The sequence below is a fragment of the Bufo gargarizans genome, chromosome 1 (assembly GCF_014858855.1).
Source record: "Bufo gargarizans isolate SCDJY-AF-19 chromosome 1, ASM1485885v1, whole genome shotgun sequence".
Classification (NCBI taxonomy): Eukaryota; Metazoa; Chordata; class Amphibia; order Anura; family Bufonidae; genus Bufo; species Bufo gargarizans.
In genome coordinates this window covers 676,665,891-676,681,696 of record NC_058080.1, presented here as the reverse complement: position 1 = coordinate 676,681,696, position 15,806 = coordinate 676,665,891, and the positions used below count along the sequence as shown (strand labels likewise).

General features: G+C 44.3%; 1 protein-coding gene across 3 annotated transcripts in view; it reads left to right on the top strand.

The window, feature by feature from the left end:
* ERBIN (erbb2 interacting protein) overlaps positions 1 to 15,806 on the top strand; it is a 209,115-nt gene that overhangs the window by 160,020 nt on the left and 33,289 nt on the right. For all 3 annotated transcript variants that reach the window (XM_044276141.1, XM_044276140.1, XM_044276139.1), the window contains exons 14-16: positions 2,721 to 2,836; positions 5,620 to 5,689; positions 8,998 to 9,097. In XM_044276141.1, the coding sequence (XP_044132076.1) occupies positions 2,721 to 2,836; positions 5,620 to 5,689; positions 8,998 to 9,097 (286 nt within the window). The remainder of the gene's footprint in view (positions 1 to 2,720; positions 2,837 to 5,619; positions 5,690 to 8,997; positions 9,098 to 15,806) is intronic.

The following is a 15,806-nucleotide window of genomic DNA, read 5'->3' as shown; positions in this document are numbered from 1 at the left end:
GTACAAAAAAGAAGACAAACTCGTGTGTTGATATAAAGTACATAATCAAAGAAAAATAATCTTTTGGGATGGAATGGGTATAATAGGGTACAATACAACTTCTAAGAACGGTTTTATGTAGGCAAAGCATAGTTTATGTACGGGGGTATATGGTGACTGGTGGGTCTCCAGATTTCCTTTTGGTTCTATATGTGCCACGGATAAGATCTCATTGCTCTCTATGTCGAAGCATTATGGGCTTGATTTTCCAGAATTTTAGAAAATCCCTGTGGGTGGAAACGGCATGGATAGTCTATGATTTTATTAAATACATCTCCATCTCTTTATACCTTGAAGGGGTAATATGGTTTTTGCAAATGTATATAAAAAAAGTGATAAGATTTTCCCATATACTTTATGAATCAGACCCCCATGATTTTTCATTTGGCTTATATGGCACAAACATATTTTGCGGCGCTGTACAGAGTTTTGTTCAGATGAGCCCCTGTTCAAAACAAGATATGTTTTAGGGTGCATTCACATGACCGTAAGTGTTTTGCGGTCCACAAATTGTGGATCTTCAAAACACGAATACCAGCCGTTTGCGTTCTGCATTTTGTGGACCGCACATGGCCGGCGCTATATAGAGAATGCGGACAAGAATAGGACATGCTCTATCTTTTTTGCTGGGCTGCGGAAAGGAACAACAGATGAGGACAGCACATGGTGTGCTGTCCTCATCTTTTGCGGCCCCATTGAAATGAATTGAGGAATTGAGGAATGGATGCAGATTCATTTATACGGTCGTGTGACTGCACCTTTATAAAGAGGAATTCTACTTGCAGGGCTTGAATTCTCTATAGGCATGTAGGCCTGTGCCTATAGGCAGTCCCTAGAGAAGGGGATCTGTGGAAGGGAATGTTTACTTATGAATTCACTGAAAATTGGGCATTCATATGGAAATTCTACTGTATTTAATAAGGCTCAGTTCACATCCGCGCTAAGGGTTTCCATCGTTCTGCTCTGTTAAAGAACAGAAAAGGGAAGAAAAAAAAAATGTCTGTTACCACCATTGACTTTATTGATGTATTATTAACATCAGTTATGGTCAGTTTGACTATGTTCCGTCATGGTTTTTATTATTTTTTATGGGGGAAAAAGTATCGTCTTCAGGAAGCAGATGTGAACTCTGCCTTAGGGTACTTTTCCGGCATAGAGTTCCGTCCTAGGGGCTCAATGCCGGAAAAGAACTGATCAGGCATATCCCCATGCATTCTGAATGGAGAGTAATCCGTTCAGGATGTCTTTAGTTCAGTCATTTTGACTGATCAGGCAAAAGATAAAACTGCAGCATGCTATGGTTTTATCTCCGGCCAAAAGAACTGAAGAATTGCCTGAATGCAATAGGAATGTATTATTGCCAGATCCGGCATTCAAAATACTGGAATGCCGGATCCGTCCTGCGCAGACCGAAAAAAAGGTGAAAAAAAAAATGCTGGATCCGTTTTGCCGGATGACACCGGGAAGATGGATCCGGCATTTCAATGCATTTTTCTGACTGATCAGGCATTTTTAAGACTGATCAGCATCCTGATCAGTCTTACAAATGCCATGAGTTGGCATACTTTTTACGACGGAACTGCTTGCCGGGTCACTCTGCCGCAAGTGTGAAAGTAGCCTTAGATGATCATTAGGTGATGACGGTGCTGTGGTAACGAGAGGAGGAGACGTACATAAGGAAAGCTGCAGATGATGTGGGAAGCACGTCGCATTCAGCGGCCTACCTGGTGGACAGACTCTAAAGGGTGCGGACATGGTCCCAAGATGTAAATCCAGGAGTGGGCTCTTTCTTTCTTGATGTTTTTTTTTTTTTTCAGCGACGGTACATCTTGTGCCAGTGCAGCTGTATATTTAAAAGCCTCCAATGTGTTCTGGTTGTCAAACTGAAATTCCTGCCCTCGCTAAGCAGAGCCAGATCTTATTTCCAGCCCACGCTGTGTAGTTTAACGTCGCTATTTCTATCAGTCTGTGCTTCACCCCATGGAAATTGTCTAAACCTCCGAGGGTTAGAAGGAGGCTAAATCATGACCTCATTTCTGGTGTGTCCTCCTTCCAAAGTGAACGCATCATTAAAGGGGCTGTCTGCTTTTAAGCTAAAACAAAGCAATGGAATAAAATATTGAAAGAAACATTACTGATTAGATCGAGGGACACGTTTCCCAGCTGGGCTTCGTTGCCTGCAGCGATGATGTCACGGTCGAGAACATGCTCACCGCTGAGGACACTGATTGGCTGCAGCAGTTGTTGATGATGTGATGTCATCGCTGCAGCCAGGTAAACAAAGTTTGATAGGGAGGACCATTGAGGAGCCACTGGATCTAATAGGTAAAGAGTGCTTCTTTTTTTTTTTCACATTTTTATCTAGAAGACGAACAACTTCTTAAAAAACTATATTAGTTAAAGGGGTTGGCCAGGAATAGAAAAAGGTTTAATTTATTTTTTTACCCCAAAACAGTGCCACTCAATAGGCTGTGCATGGTATTGCCACCGAGCTCCTTTAGCTTCAATAGGGAGGAGCAATGATACCAGAAGTAGCCCATTCTGCTGCTGATAGGCTGGACAGAATTGTCAGAGATCAGAGAGTAATTGTGACGCGAGACTGTAACATTGTGATCGTGAATATTCACGATTTGTAGTGTTCTCACTTAATATGTATTTTTTTATTTTTAATAATTTAATAGATCGGACACTGGAGGCAAGCCACGGTGTTGTTCCTGCATTCTAACAAATTGGAGTTTCTCCCAGAGGAAATGGGCGACATGCAGAGACTGAAGGTCATTAACCTGAGTGACAACAAGTGAGTGATGCACTTTATTAGCGTTTTTAGATGGAGAACCTCGGTTTCTCAGCCTGATGGTGTATTACTCAAGAGGAAGTACAATGAGATTCTCATAGACATAAATGATCTTTACACATTACGCCCAGTGATCACTCTACAGAATGTGTGGCAGTGAAAAGAGCCAGGACTACAGGTGTATAGCGCCTTACAATAGTCGTCATACCAAAGTCTGTTGCCCTGTTCCTTCAATGCTAGACGGTCTTCCCCATCTTCATGCCGATTAAAAATCCAGGACTATGAGGGACACTTATTAAGACCGCAGGTCCTAATCTACTCTATCCCCCGCTGGCATTAGGTGCACCACAATTATTAACAGACGCACACTTCTTAATAATTGTGGCACATCTTTGCTGGTTCGTGCGCCAGGCCTGAAATCTTCCCCAGCAAGGAAGGTGATGTAGATTTGGAAAAATGCCAAGTGGGGCTAAAAACCTCACAAAACCTTTTGTTGGGAATCGGCCGGTCAAAAAACACTGCATGCAGCGTTTTTTGTTCAGAGACTCTCAACATATTTTCCAGGTAGCAGCTGGATGTCTACCGGACCCATTATAGTCCGTGGGGTCTGGTGGGCAGACGACAGTACCTGGCAGTGCTTGATCTGGAGAACTCCAGCAGGCTGTTCTGTACCGTAACAGTTGTGAAGCTAGCCTGAGCCCCATTAAGGCTTATGATTATTGTAGACAGGGTTCCTCTGCTTGGGCCCCATCTTTCTGAGAAAAACCCCTAGCAGTAATACTGCATCGGCTGCCCAGGGGAAAGAGATATGATCATCACAAGTTTCAGGAGATAGACTTGCTGGGTTGGCAGTTTTCAGAGATGAGGTTGTCTTGAAGAGAAATTACCTAAATAATATGTCAAAAATATATGATGCCCTGAAAAATTCTCAAAGCAGAAATAATAAGTACATTGTACAGGTATGAGTGTAATCCTAAATAAATCCCAAATACTCAGTTATCACACTACCAGAGCACTACCACGACCACTACAAGAAAGTTGTGTTAGGCTGGCTATAGACCAGAGATGCACAATCTGTTCTGGTCTGAGTCGGATTGAACCAACCCCAAGGGCCGCAATAAAGCTTACATCTTAGGCTACTTTCACACTAGCGTTCGGCTGTCCGCTTTTGAGCTCCGTTTGAAGGGGCTCACAAGCGGACCCGAACGCTTCCGTCCAGCCCTAATGCATTCTGAGTGGACGCGGATCCGCTCAGAATGCATCAGTCTGGCGGCGTTCAGCCTCCGCTCCGCTCAGTAGGCGGACACCTGCGGATCCGTCCAGACTTACAATGTAAGTCAACGGGGACGGATCCGTTTGAAGATGACACACTATGGCTCAATCTTCAAACGGATCCGTCCCCCATTGACTTTCCATGTAAAAGTCTGGACGGATCCGTTCAGGCTAATTTCACACTTAGACATTTTTTGACAATATAATGCAGACGGATCCGTTCTGAATGGAGCCACCGTCTGCATTAATATAAGGCATTTATATAATATAAGACATTTATATGATCTAAAAATAATATGGCATCAATGTTTAGTAAGGTGCCAATTCTACATCCAGGACTCCCACCTATCAGGAGGATGGGGGTCTTCCTCTCTCCAATTCACACTCCAGAAAGGAAGAAACAGACATGTATGTGGCATCCTTCATTATAGATTATGTGAGCTGCTGAATCCGCTGGATACTACACTGCTTCCATAAACTGCCATGAAGATAGCCGCAGGCAGGGCCACATATGTAAGGCTACTTTCACAGCAGTGTTTTTGCTGAATCTGGCAGAGGATCAGCAAAAACTCATCTGTCTGCATCCGTTCAGAACAGATCCAGTTGTATGATCTCCAAAATTGACAAGACTGATCTTAAAAAAACTAAAAACATTGTATGTCAATGGGTGCCGGATCAGTTTTTTTTACGTGTCTGGCACCATTGACTTACATTGTGATTCATGCCGGATCTGTCTTGAGACCCCATTCTCCTGGGGTCCCTGAGACAGGCACAGGCCATGCCGCACACAAAAATGCTGCTTGCAGCGGGAACACATCAAAACAAAACAGAACGGAGTGCACCAGAATGCATTTGGTTCTATTTTGTTGTGTTCCCATGCCAGACACAAAACCGCTCTGTTCCGTTCAGTTTTGTCCCCGTTGACAATGAATGGTGAGAAAACTGATGCGTTTTCTTCCAGTTTTGAGATCCTATGACGGATCTCAAAACCGGAAAGGAAAAGGCAGATATGAAAGTAGCCTAATCCTTTCTGGGGCGCCGCACAGGCATCATAAGACCCCATTCTCCTGGGCTCTCTGAGATGGGCACAGGCCGCACAGAATGGTACTGTGGACAAAAGTTGTGCACCCTTAGGCCCCTTTCACACGAGCAAGTTTTCCGTGCAGGTGCAATGCCTGATGTGAACGCATAGCACCCGCACCGAATCCGGACCCGTTAATTTCCATGGGTCAGTGTACATGAGCGCTGTTTTTCATGCATCACTTCTGCGTTGCGTGAAAATCGCAGCATGTTCTATATTCTGGGTTTTTCACGCAGCCGTGGCCCCATAGAAGTGATAGGGGCCTGCTTGGAAAACACATTGCATCCGCAAGCATATTTGTATACAGTCCAGATGGATTGGCTGTACAGTAATTATAGAGTCATTTGTTTGAACCCTGATCCGTTTACCACATAACTTATTGTAAGTAGTCACCACAGAAATGATTCCCTTTGTCATCTTTTTTTATCCACAGACTGAAGAATTTGCCCTTTAGCTTCACAAGACTGCAGCAACTCACAGCAATGTGGCTGTCAGATAATCAGGTGGGGGTGACACTTTCCCTGGAAGTGACCTTTTCCCACTATGCCTTCTCTGTGTCCCCAGTGTCTGATGAAATATAGAGCGTCTTCTCGAATGACGGGACTGGTCTCGGAGAGTGGGAGGACTGTGTGCATGTGTGTAGGATGGTTTATGTGGGATGCATTGTGTGCAGGGACAGTAGGAGGTGATGCCCATGGGAGCACAATCCGGTCTGTTCTCGATACATTGTGTTCTGTCCTCTACGGAAACCGTTTTCTAAATGCATTCATTTATAATGTCACTGCGTCCATGAAAGATTTATTAATTTCCTCACGCAGCTATCGACTATTTTTGTAATCGAGTAATCTATCGATTAATGCAACGATTAATCAAGTACGGTACTCTAATAACATAAACTAATTAAAAGAAAGTTTTTCTTTATAAAAACTCATAAGCTCCCCTCTGTGCTGCCAGCTTCCCCCCCCCCAGTGCCGCCAGCTTCCCCCCCCAGTGCCGCCAGCTTCCCCCCCCCAGTGCCGCCAGCTTCCCCCCCCAGTGCCGCCAGCTTCCCCCCCCAGTGCCGCCAGCTTCCCCCCCCCAGTGCCGCCAGCTTCCCCCCCCCAGTGCCGCCAGCTTTCCCCCCCCAGTGCCGCCAGCTTCCCCCCCCCAGTGCCGCCAGCTTTCCCCCCCCAGTGCCGCCAGCTTTCCCCCCCCAGTGCCGCCAGCTTTCCCCCCCCAGTGCCGCCAGCTTTCCCCCCCCAGTGCCGCCAGCTTCCCCCCCCCAGTGCCGCCAGCTTTCCCCCCCCCAGTGCCGCCAGCTTTCCCCCCCCCCAGTGCCGCCAGCTTTCCCCCCCCCAGTGCCGCCAGCTTTCCCCCCCCCAGTGCCGCCAGCTTTCCCCCCCCCCAGTGCCGCCAGCTTTCCCCCCCCCCCAGTGCCGCCAGCTTCCCCCCCCCCAGTGCCGCCAGCTTCCCCCCCCAGTGCCGCCAGCTTCCCCCCCCAGTGCCGCCAGCTTCCCCCCCCCCAGTGCCGCCAGCTTCCCCCCCCCAGTGCCGCCAGCTTCCCCCCCCCAGTGCCGCCAGCTTCCCCCCCCCAGTGCCGCCAGCTTCCCCCCCCCAGTGCCGCCAGCTTCCCCCCCCCCAGTGCCGCCAGCTTTCCCCCCCCCAGTGCCGCCAGCTTTCCCCCCCCCAGTGCCGCCAGCTTTCCCCCCCCCCCAGTGCCGCCAACTCCCCCCCCCCCCCCCAGTGCTGCCAGCTCCCCCTCCCCAGTGCCGCCAGCTTTCCCCACCCTGGTGCCATCAGCCATCGGGCTCCCCCAGTGCCACCAACTGCCCCCCAGTGCCACCATCTCCCCCTCCTAGCCATGTCCCCAGCACCAGTACTTATCTTTCCTGTAGGGGTGCCGCTCCACAGCTCCTCCATCATCTTCTCAGCGTGCTGGACTGCCATCCTGACGTCATACAGTGCCGGGTCATAGTGTGCGCTTATATGCAATGCGGTACATGCCGGCGGGTGACCATGGAGCGGTGAGTAAAAGCAAACACTTCACTACCGCTCCGTGGTCACATGACACAAACGAATCCTCGATGCAAAAAATTTGCATCGAGGATTTTTTTGCGTCGAATTACTCGATTCAATCGAGTAATCATTTCAGCCCTACTCGAGACCAGGATGTTTTAAGCAGAGCCAAATTGCACTTGCTAAATTGCTTAATTGTTAAATATTATCTAAGGGATTTGCTTGTAGGTTAGAAATATTATGTCGGATCCAGTGCAGAGCTACAGGACTCCGGATCTTGGCATTTACAAGTAGTATTAATATGGTTGCGCTCAGGATTTTCATTTAAAAAAAGAGACCGATCTATCACCTGATGGACACCACCAGCACCCAGTCATTTAAAAAGTCGAGCCTTTGAGCAACACTATATATAATATATAATATATATATATATATATATATATATATATATATATATATATACATACACACTCTAGGTCTAAAGGGAAGCTACCACAGTAAAGATGGTGTTTTATCTGCAGGCAGTGGGTTGTAAAGCAGGAGGAGCTGGGCAGATTAATATACAATTTTGTGGGAAAAGATTCATATTTACTTTATAATTCAATAGATTAAAAATCTCTGCTTCTTCTAGGCTTAGTTTAGGAGTCCAGTGGGCGGTCTTATGCAGTGATTGACAGCCGTTTCTGGTGGTCCGTCACTAAGTAGGACCACCATCTGGTCAGATGAACATAAAAGCAGGGATTAAGATGAATTAAATGCAAGTTATACTACATGTTTTCCCACAAAACCCTATATAAATTTGCTCAGTTCCTCCCGCTCTATAATATGCAGTCCCCCATATTGCACTGCATGCACAAATGACAGGTTCCCTTCATATTGGCCATACGCATTAGATTAACGTTGCCGGACTTCACAAAAATGTTATTGTGAACTACGTGGCTCCCTTTGGGGTGGGGATGTTAACATGCCCAAAGCCCGATCCTTTATTAATGTAGGAGATAAACGTCTACCAGAGGCGCCTGGCAGCTGCTCATTTTCCTCATAATACTGAAACATGGATGATCTGCCAAGCTGAACATTCTTGTTCACACAGGGGAGTTTGGAGAAATATGACTGCAGATATCATTGACTGAAGCTCAAACATGTTCATACTGACCATACACCCCCAAATCATTGCCAGTGCTATAACTTTATAAATTACAGTCATTTAACCCAAATTCTCAGTATCTGAATAATATTTTGCGTAATATTATAAAGGTCAGAAATGTGTACTACATAATCCTTACACCAAGAATGCAATTAAAAGAGTTTTCTGAGATTTTTTAGCTGATGACCTATTCTCTGGATATATCACTAGTATCTGATCGTTGGGGGTCTTGGACCCCTGCTGATGAGTTGTTTGAGAAGGCACTGGCGCTTACAGTAGCGTTGCGGCCTTTTCCCTACTCGCCAAGATCAGGGCTGTACATTGTTTAGCGGCTGTGCTTGGTATCGCGCTCAGCCCCATTCACTTCAGTGGGCCTGAGCTGTACCTAGGCCGTGCCACCAGTGAACATGAGAAGACTGCGCGAAGGCCGCTGCACTACTGCTGATCGGTGGGGGTCCCGCCTGTCGGACCCCCACTCATCAGATACAGTTAAAATATCTCAGAAAGCCCTATTTAATGATTGCAGCAAATATCAGCCCCCTAGGAAAAAATAGGGAACAGTTCTTGCCCTTTGCCTTAGTTACTGGTGTAATGATTATCCATTATTGTAGGTGAGGTTGCTCATTGACCAAGTGTGTTGTGTTTTTTTTTTTTTTTTTTTTTTTTTAGTCCAAGCCGCTGATCCCTCTGCAGAAGGAGACGGACCCGGACACGCAGAAAACAGTCCTAACGAACTATATGTTCCCACAGCAACCAAGAACTGATGACAGTAAGGAGATTGTGTTTTTTTTCTGTTTTCATATTGTAATTATCGCTTCAACTACAGGCAAGAGCAATTGTAATCCTTTAAAGGGGTTTTCCAGTTTTAAATAATATTTATGAAGATAGCTGTAATAATGATAATGTCACATCGGTGAGGATCCAAGTCCTAGTGCCCCTTTCAGCAGCTCACCAAACACAGTGCTGTACATATTATCGCAGTTCAGCCCTATTCACTTCGGCCATATGACCGATGTACGATGATGTCATATGGCCTACGAATAGGTTGCGGTGCTCACAGAGTGCCGGCCTCCTCTAACAGCTGATCTGTGTGAGTCCATGTTGTCGGACCGCCACTAATCTGATATTGATGACCTATCCAGAGGACCGGGCCAGTTCTTGTTTTTGTGTGTTAATTTTTTCTTTTCTACATTCCAAAAGTCACAACTTTTTAACCTTTTCATTCACATAGCTATATACAGGCATATAGATATATATATATATATATATATATATATATATATATATATATTTTGTGTGGCAAATTGTATTTATAATGACTCCCTTTAATTGACCATATCTTGTATTGGAAAACGGGGAAAAAAATTGTCGGGTGAAATTCTGCTGATATTTTGGGGGTTTTGATATTATGGCATTGACTATGCACTAAGAATGACATGACATGCATCTTCTGCAGCTCAGTATGACTACGAAGATACCAAATATGTATAGTTTTTATTCCTTAGGGTACTTGAAAATGTGATCTTTTTATCGCTTGTCCATAGACTACAATAGAATACTATTGAAGGCTATGGGATTTTCATAGGCTCTCTGTCAGGCTGTTCAGCTGTTTAGGCAGCTAGCCATGACAGGCCTGTTGAACCTCAAGCAATCTATTGTGGGGGAGTGTGGAAGCAAGTTCAGTCTCCCTACAGCACCATTGCACATGATATTAAGCAATACACAGTTTCCATAGCACTCAATGGAGTAATTGCACAATTTTTTTTATTCCTTTAGGTAACAAGTATAAATGGCTAAAATTAAGCCCCCCCCCCCCCATGGCTTATAGCTACTGTAAAAAGGGCAAAAAAAAAGACAAAAAAATGGCATTTAAAAAATACAAATCTGAGGGGTCAGCTATAGCGTTTGAAGATTACAAAGGGCTTAATAAAATCTGTAAAAAGGAGATAAAATTAGCAAAAATACAAAACAAACAGCAGGTAGCGAAAGAGAGCAAAACAAAAAACCCAACATTTATTTAAATATATAAATGCTAAAAAACCAAGGTCCGAACAGGTGGGCCCCTAAATAATGGTGGGGGGGGGGGGCAGTAGTCACTGAAGATGAGGAAAAGGCAGAGTTACTAAATAGTTTTTTTTTTTTTAGCTCTGTATATACAAAAGAACTGAAAGGAGCTGATAACTGTGGTGCTGGGGCTGTTAGTATGGATTAGTGCTTAAGATGCTCAGTTCAGTCATTGCTGTGCCCTTGTTTATAATTTTTAAAGATTTTCTAGGTACTGGTACAGTGACAAGTGATTGGCGCAAGGGAAATGTGGTGCCCATATTCAAAAAAGGATCTAGGTCCTTCACAAGTAATTATAGACCAGTTAGTTTAACTTCTGTTGTGGGAAAACATTTTGAAGGACTCTTAAGGGACTATATACAGGATTATGTGACTGTAAATAATATTATAAGTGATAACCAACATGGGTATACCAAGGACAGAAGTTGTCAGACTAACCTGATTTGTTTTTATGAGGAGGTGAGTAGTAGCCTGGACTGAGGGACGGCTGTGGATGTAGTGTTTCTGGATTTTGCAAAGGCTTTTGATACTGTCCATAGACAGTTAGTAGATAAAGTAAGGTCTATTGGCTTGGAAAGTATAGTTTGTAATTGGATTGAAAACTGGCTGAAGGACTATGTCCAGAGAGTTGTGGTCAATGATTCCTATTCAGAATGGTTCCAGGTTATAAGTGGTGTACCCCAAGGTTCAGCGCTGGGCCCTCTATTATTTAATTTATTTATTAATGATATTGAGGTTGGGATTAATAGCACCATTTCTATTTTTACAGATGACACTAAAATGTGTAGAACTGTACAGTCTATGGAAGATGTCCATAAAATACAAGCTGACTTGAACACTGAGTGATTGGGCATCAACTTGGCAAATGAGGTTCAATGTGGACAAATGTAAAGTTATGCATCTTGGTAGTAATAATCTCCGTGCTTCATATGTCCTAGGTGATGTAGCACTGGGAGAGTCACTTATAGAGAAGGATTTGAGTGTCCTTGTGGATGGTAGATTAAATAGCAGCATACAATGTCAATCAGCTGCTTCTAAGGCCACCAGGATATTGTCATGTATTAAACGAGACATGGACTCGCGGGGCAGGGATGTAATACTACCACTTTACAAAGCGCTGGTGCGGCCTCATCTGGAATATGCAGTTCAGTTCTGGGCACCAATCCATAGAAAGGATGCACTGCAGTTGGAAAAAGTACAGAGGAGAGCGACTAAAATGATAAGGGGCATGGAGGGTCTTGGTTATGAAGAAAGATTAAAAGAATTGAATGTATTTAGTCTAGAGAAGAGACGTCTAAGGGGGACATGATTAACCTATACAAATATATAAATGGGCATACAAAAAATAAGGTGAAAAACCGTTCCATGTAAAATGCCTTCAAAAGATAAGGGGGCACTGCCTCCGACTGCAGAAGAAAAAGTTTAGTCTCCAGAAGCGTCAAAGCTTCTTTACTGTAAGAACTGTGAAGCTGTGGAATACACTTCCTCAGGACGTGGTCACAGCAGGAACAGTGGACAGTTTCAAAAACGGTTTAGACGAATTCTTAAAAGTAAACAACATTAATGCTTATTAAAACGTGTAGAAATCTGAGTCTCACTTCCTTCTAGGATTCACGTCCCCACCTATTCCTTGGTTGAACTTGATGGACTTATGTCTTTTTCAACCGCATCAACTATGCAATTATGTAAGTGTCATGCACTGGGTTCTCCAGAGTGAGAAATGCTCTATGTGGGTGTTCTCTTCTCTGACTGCGTATTTCAAACACCAGTTAGTATATACTTTTGTTTCCTACACATGGTGGTGATACTCTTTGATAAATCAGCCCCATTCAGTAAGTAACGCCTCTCACTTTTCCCAGAAACTTCTTAGAAGGGTTTTCTCAGAGTTTCATATGGATGACCTATCCTTAAGATAGGTCTTTAGTATTTGATCAGTGGGAGTTCAACTCCTACCACTCCTGACGATCAACTGTTTGAAGAGGCCATGGCGCTCTGGTGAGTGCTGCAGCTTACCATGCAAAGCATCTGCCATTGGATTTCAGCTGTTGTTGAATGGGACTGAGCTGTACCCAGGGCATGTGACCAATAAACGTGATGTCACTGACCTAGGAAAAAGCTGTGCCACTCTACGGAGAGCTGTGGCCTCTTCAAACTGCTGATTAGTGGGAGTCTCCAGTCGGACCCCCACCGTTCAGACACTGATGACCTATCCTGAGGATAGGTAATCAGTATAAAACACTCGGACAACCCCTTTAAATATGGAGTTTGGCCCATACACTTTGGGGGCATTTATTAAGACTTGGGCTACTTTCACACTAGTGTTTTGGCTTTCCGTTTTTGACATCTGTCATAGGCTCTCACAAGCGGTCCAAAACGGATCAGTTTTGCTCTAATGCATTCTGAATGGAAAAGGATCCGCTCAGAATGCATCAGTTTGCCTCCGTTCAGTCACCATTCTGCTCTAGAGGCAGACACCAAAACACTGCCTGCAGCGTATTTCTGTCCGCCAGTAGACATAGCTTATGTAGACTTTAATAAGGCTTTTGATATTGTCCCACATAGAAGGCTTATCAATAAATTGCAATCTTTGTGCGTGGACTCCCATGTTGTTGAATGGATTAGGCAGTGGCTGAGGGACAGACAACAGAGGGTTGTAGTCAATGGAGTATATTCAGACCATGGTCTTGTTACCAGTGGGGTACCTCAGGGATCTGTACTGGGACCCATATTGTTTAATATCTTTATCAGCGAAATTGCAGAAGGCCTCAATGGTAAGGTGTGTCTTTTTGCTGATGACACAAAGGGTTGATGTTCCTGGAGGGATACACCAAATGGAAAAGGATTTAGGAAAACTAGAGGAATGGTCAAAAATCTGGCAACTAAGATTTAATGTTGATAAGTGCAAGATAATGCACCTGGGACGTAAAAACCCAAGAGCAGAATATAAAATCAGTGATACAGTCCTAACCTCAGTGTCTGAGAAAAGGGATTTAGGGGTCATTATTTCAGAAGACTTAAAGGTAGGCAGACAGTGTCATAGAGCAGCAGGGAATGCTAGCAGAATGCTTGGGTGTATAGGGAGAGGCATTACCAGTAGAAAGAGGGAGGTGCTCATGCCGCTCTACAGAGCACTAGTGAGACCTCATTTGGAGTATTGTGCTCAGTACTGGAGACCATATCTCCAGAAGGATATTGATACTTTGGAGAGAGTCCAGAGAAGAGCTACTAAACTAGTACATGGATTGCAGGATAAAACTTACCAGGAAAGATTAAAGGACCTTAACATGTATAGCTTGGAAGAAAGACGAGACAGAGGGGATATGATAGAAACTTTTAAATACACAAAGGGAATCAACAAGGTAAAAGAGGAGAGAATATTTAAAAGAAGAAAAACTGCTACAAGAGGACATATTTTTAAATTAGAGGGGCAAAGTTTTAAAAGTAATATCAGGAAGTATTACTTTGCTGAGAGAGTAGTGGATGCATGGAATAGCCTTCCTGCAGAAGTGGTAGCTGCAAATACATTGAAGGAGTTTAAGCATGCATGGGGTAGGCATAAGGCCATCCTTCATATAAGATAGGGCCAGGGGCTATTCATAGTATTCAGTATATTGGGCAGACTAGATGGGCCAAATGGTTCTTATCTGCCGACACATTCTATGTCTCTATGTTTTTATGTTGTGCAGAGCAAGACGTCCTGGCACACAATGTAAGTCTATAGGGACGGATCCGTTTCATCTGACACAATAGAAAACGCAACTGTCCCCCATTGACTTTCAATGGTGTTCATGATGGATCAGTCATGGCTATAGAAGACATAATACAACCGGATTAATTCATGACGGATGCATGCGGTTGTATTATTGTAACGGAAGGGTTTTTGCAGATCCATGACGGATTCGCAAAAAACGCTAGTGTGAAAGTAGCCTTAAACGATCTCCCGCTGGCATCAGATGCACTACAATTATTAAGAGTTAATAACTGTGGCACATCTGTGCAGGTTCGTACGCTGAACTGAAATCTGTGCCAGTAAGAGAGCTAGTGTAAAGTGTCGGTATGATCTAAGCCAGCTTGCTGAAACATGTCGGGCCAGCTATGACCAGCCCCACAATGCCCACTCCCTGCCTACTATTTGAAACAGTGGCTTTTAGGGCACACATTGTGAGCAGGATCCATGGCAAATATTGCCACTTTTTGAAGCAAATAATTCTGCTTTGATGCCTCAGGCTATTAATGTGTAGCTTCCGTACAAGGTTTGGTTTTTTGGATATTGTTCTACAGGCCGTTGTTCGCACAGCCTGCTGGCTATAGTTCATGCTCAAACAGTCCTAGAATTGTGCTTTGTTCTGGGACAGCAATCTGCTGCATTTGATCTCCCTGCCACCACAGAATGGAATGTAGATGTTTACTTTGCAGATTAATCATTCTCTACCAGATGGACAAAAGGCAGCGGAGAGTGGCCCTCCTCTTTTATAAGCTGTATTTTGACTTGACAGAACAGGTGCACAGTCTCCACCAACACTGCTCTATATTTATGAGTCTGATTATTTATATCGAACAGGAATTTAAGGAATTTACTATTATTACATTTAAATAATGCACCCTTTGTGGCTGTACTTATGGTCAGTAACTCAACCTTCACGTTTCTATTTTGGAGAGTTAATAGTCAAAATAGATTACAGTAAAATCTGGTCCGGCATTGTCCAAATTCAAATATATATGGGGTAACCAGAAAGTCCTCCATATCTTAGTTGAGAGTTAACGGGGTTGTCCTGGTTCAGAGCTGAACCCGGACATATCCCCATTTTCACCCAGGCAGCCCCCCTGACTTGACCATCGGAGCAGTTCATGCTCCGATGCTCTTCTTTGCTCTGCGCTAAATCGCACAGGGCAAAGGCATTTTCAAGAGTTCCGGTGACGTGCCGGGCTCTCCATGGGGCTGCCCATCAGAGCCGGTGACGTCATCGAACGCTTCCGCCCTGCAGTGTGTTATTGTAAACAAAAAAGCCCATGCCCTGAACGATCTAGCACAGGGCAAGGGAGCGCATCGAAGCATGAGATGCTCTGATGCCAACATCAAGGGGGCTGCCTGTGTGAAAAAATGGGTATGTCCGGGTTCAGCTCTAAACCCGGACAACCCATTTAATATGATGAGTTCTTAATGGGTCCCCTTTTTTTCTACATGGAGATGAAGCACTGCCAGAGATGTCTGGAATTGGCTTGTTTACCTCTGTCTATAGGAATAAATGTTCACCGTTCCTAATAGAAGTTTGCTTATTTATGGGAATTGTCAAGTGGGGACTAAGAGACAGTGGACTATAAGTTTGAAATTGGTGGTTTAAAGGCTATGGACATCTTCTTCTTTTTTTTTTTATTATTATTATTATTAAATCATTTTCTAGATAGATTTTCTT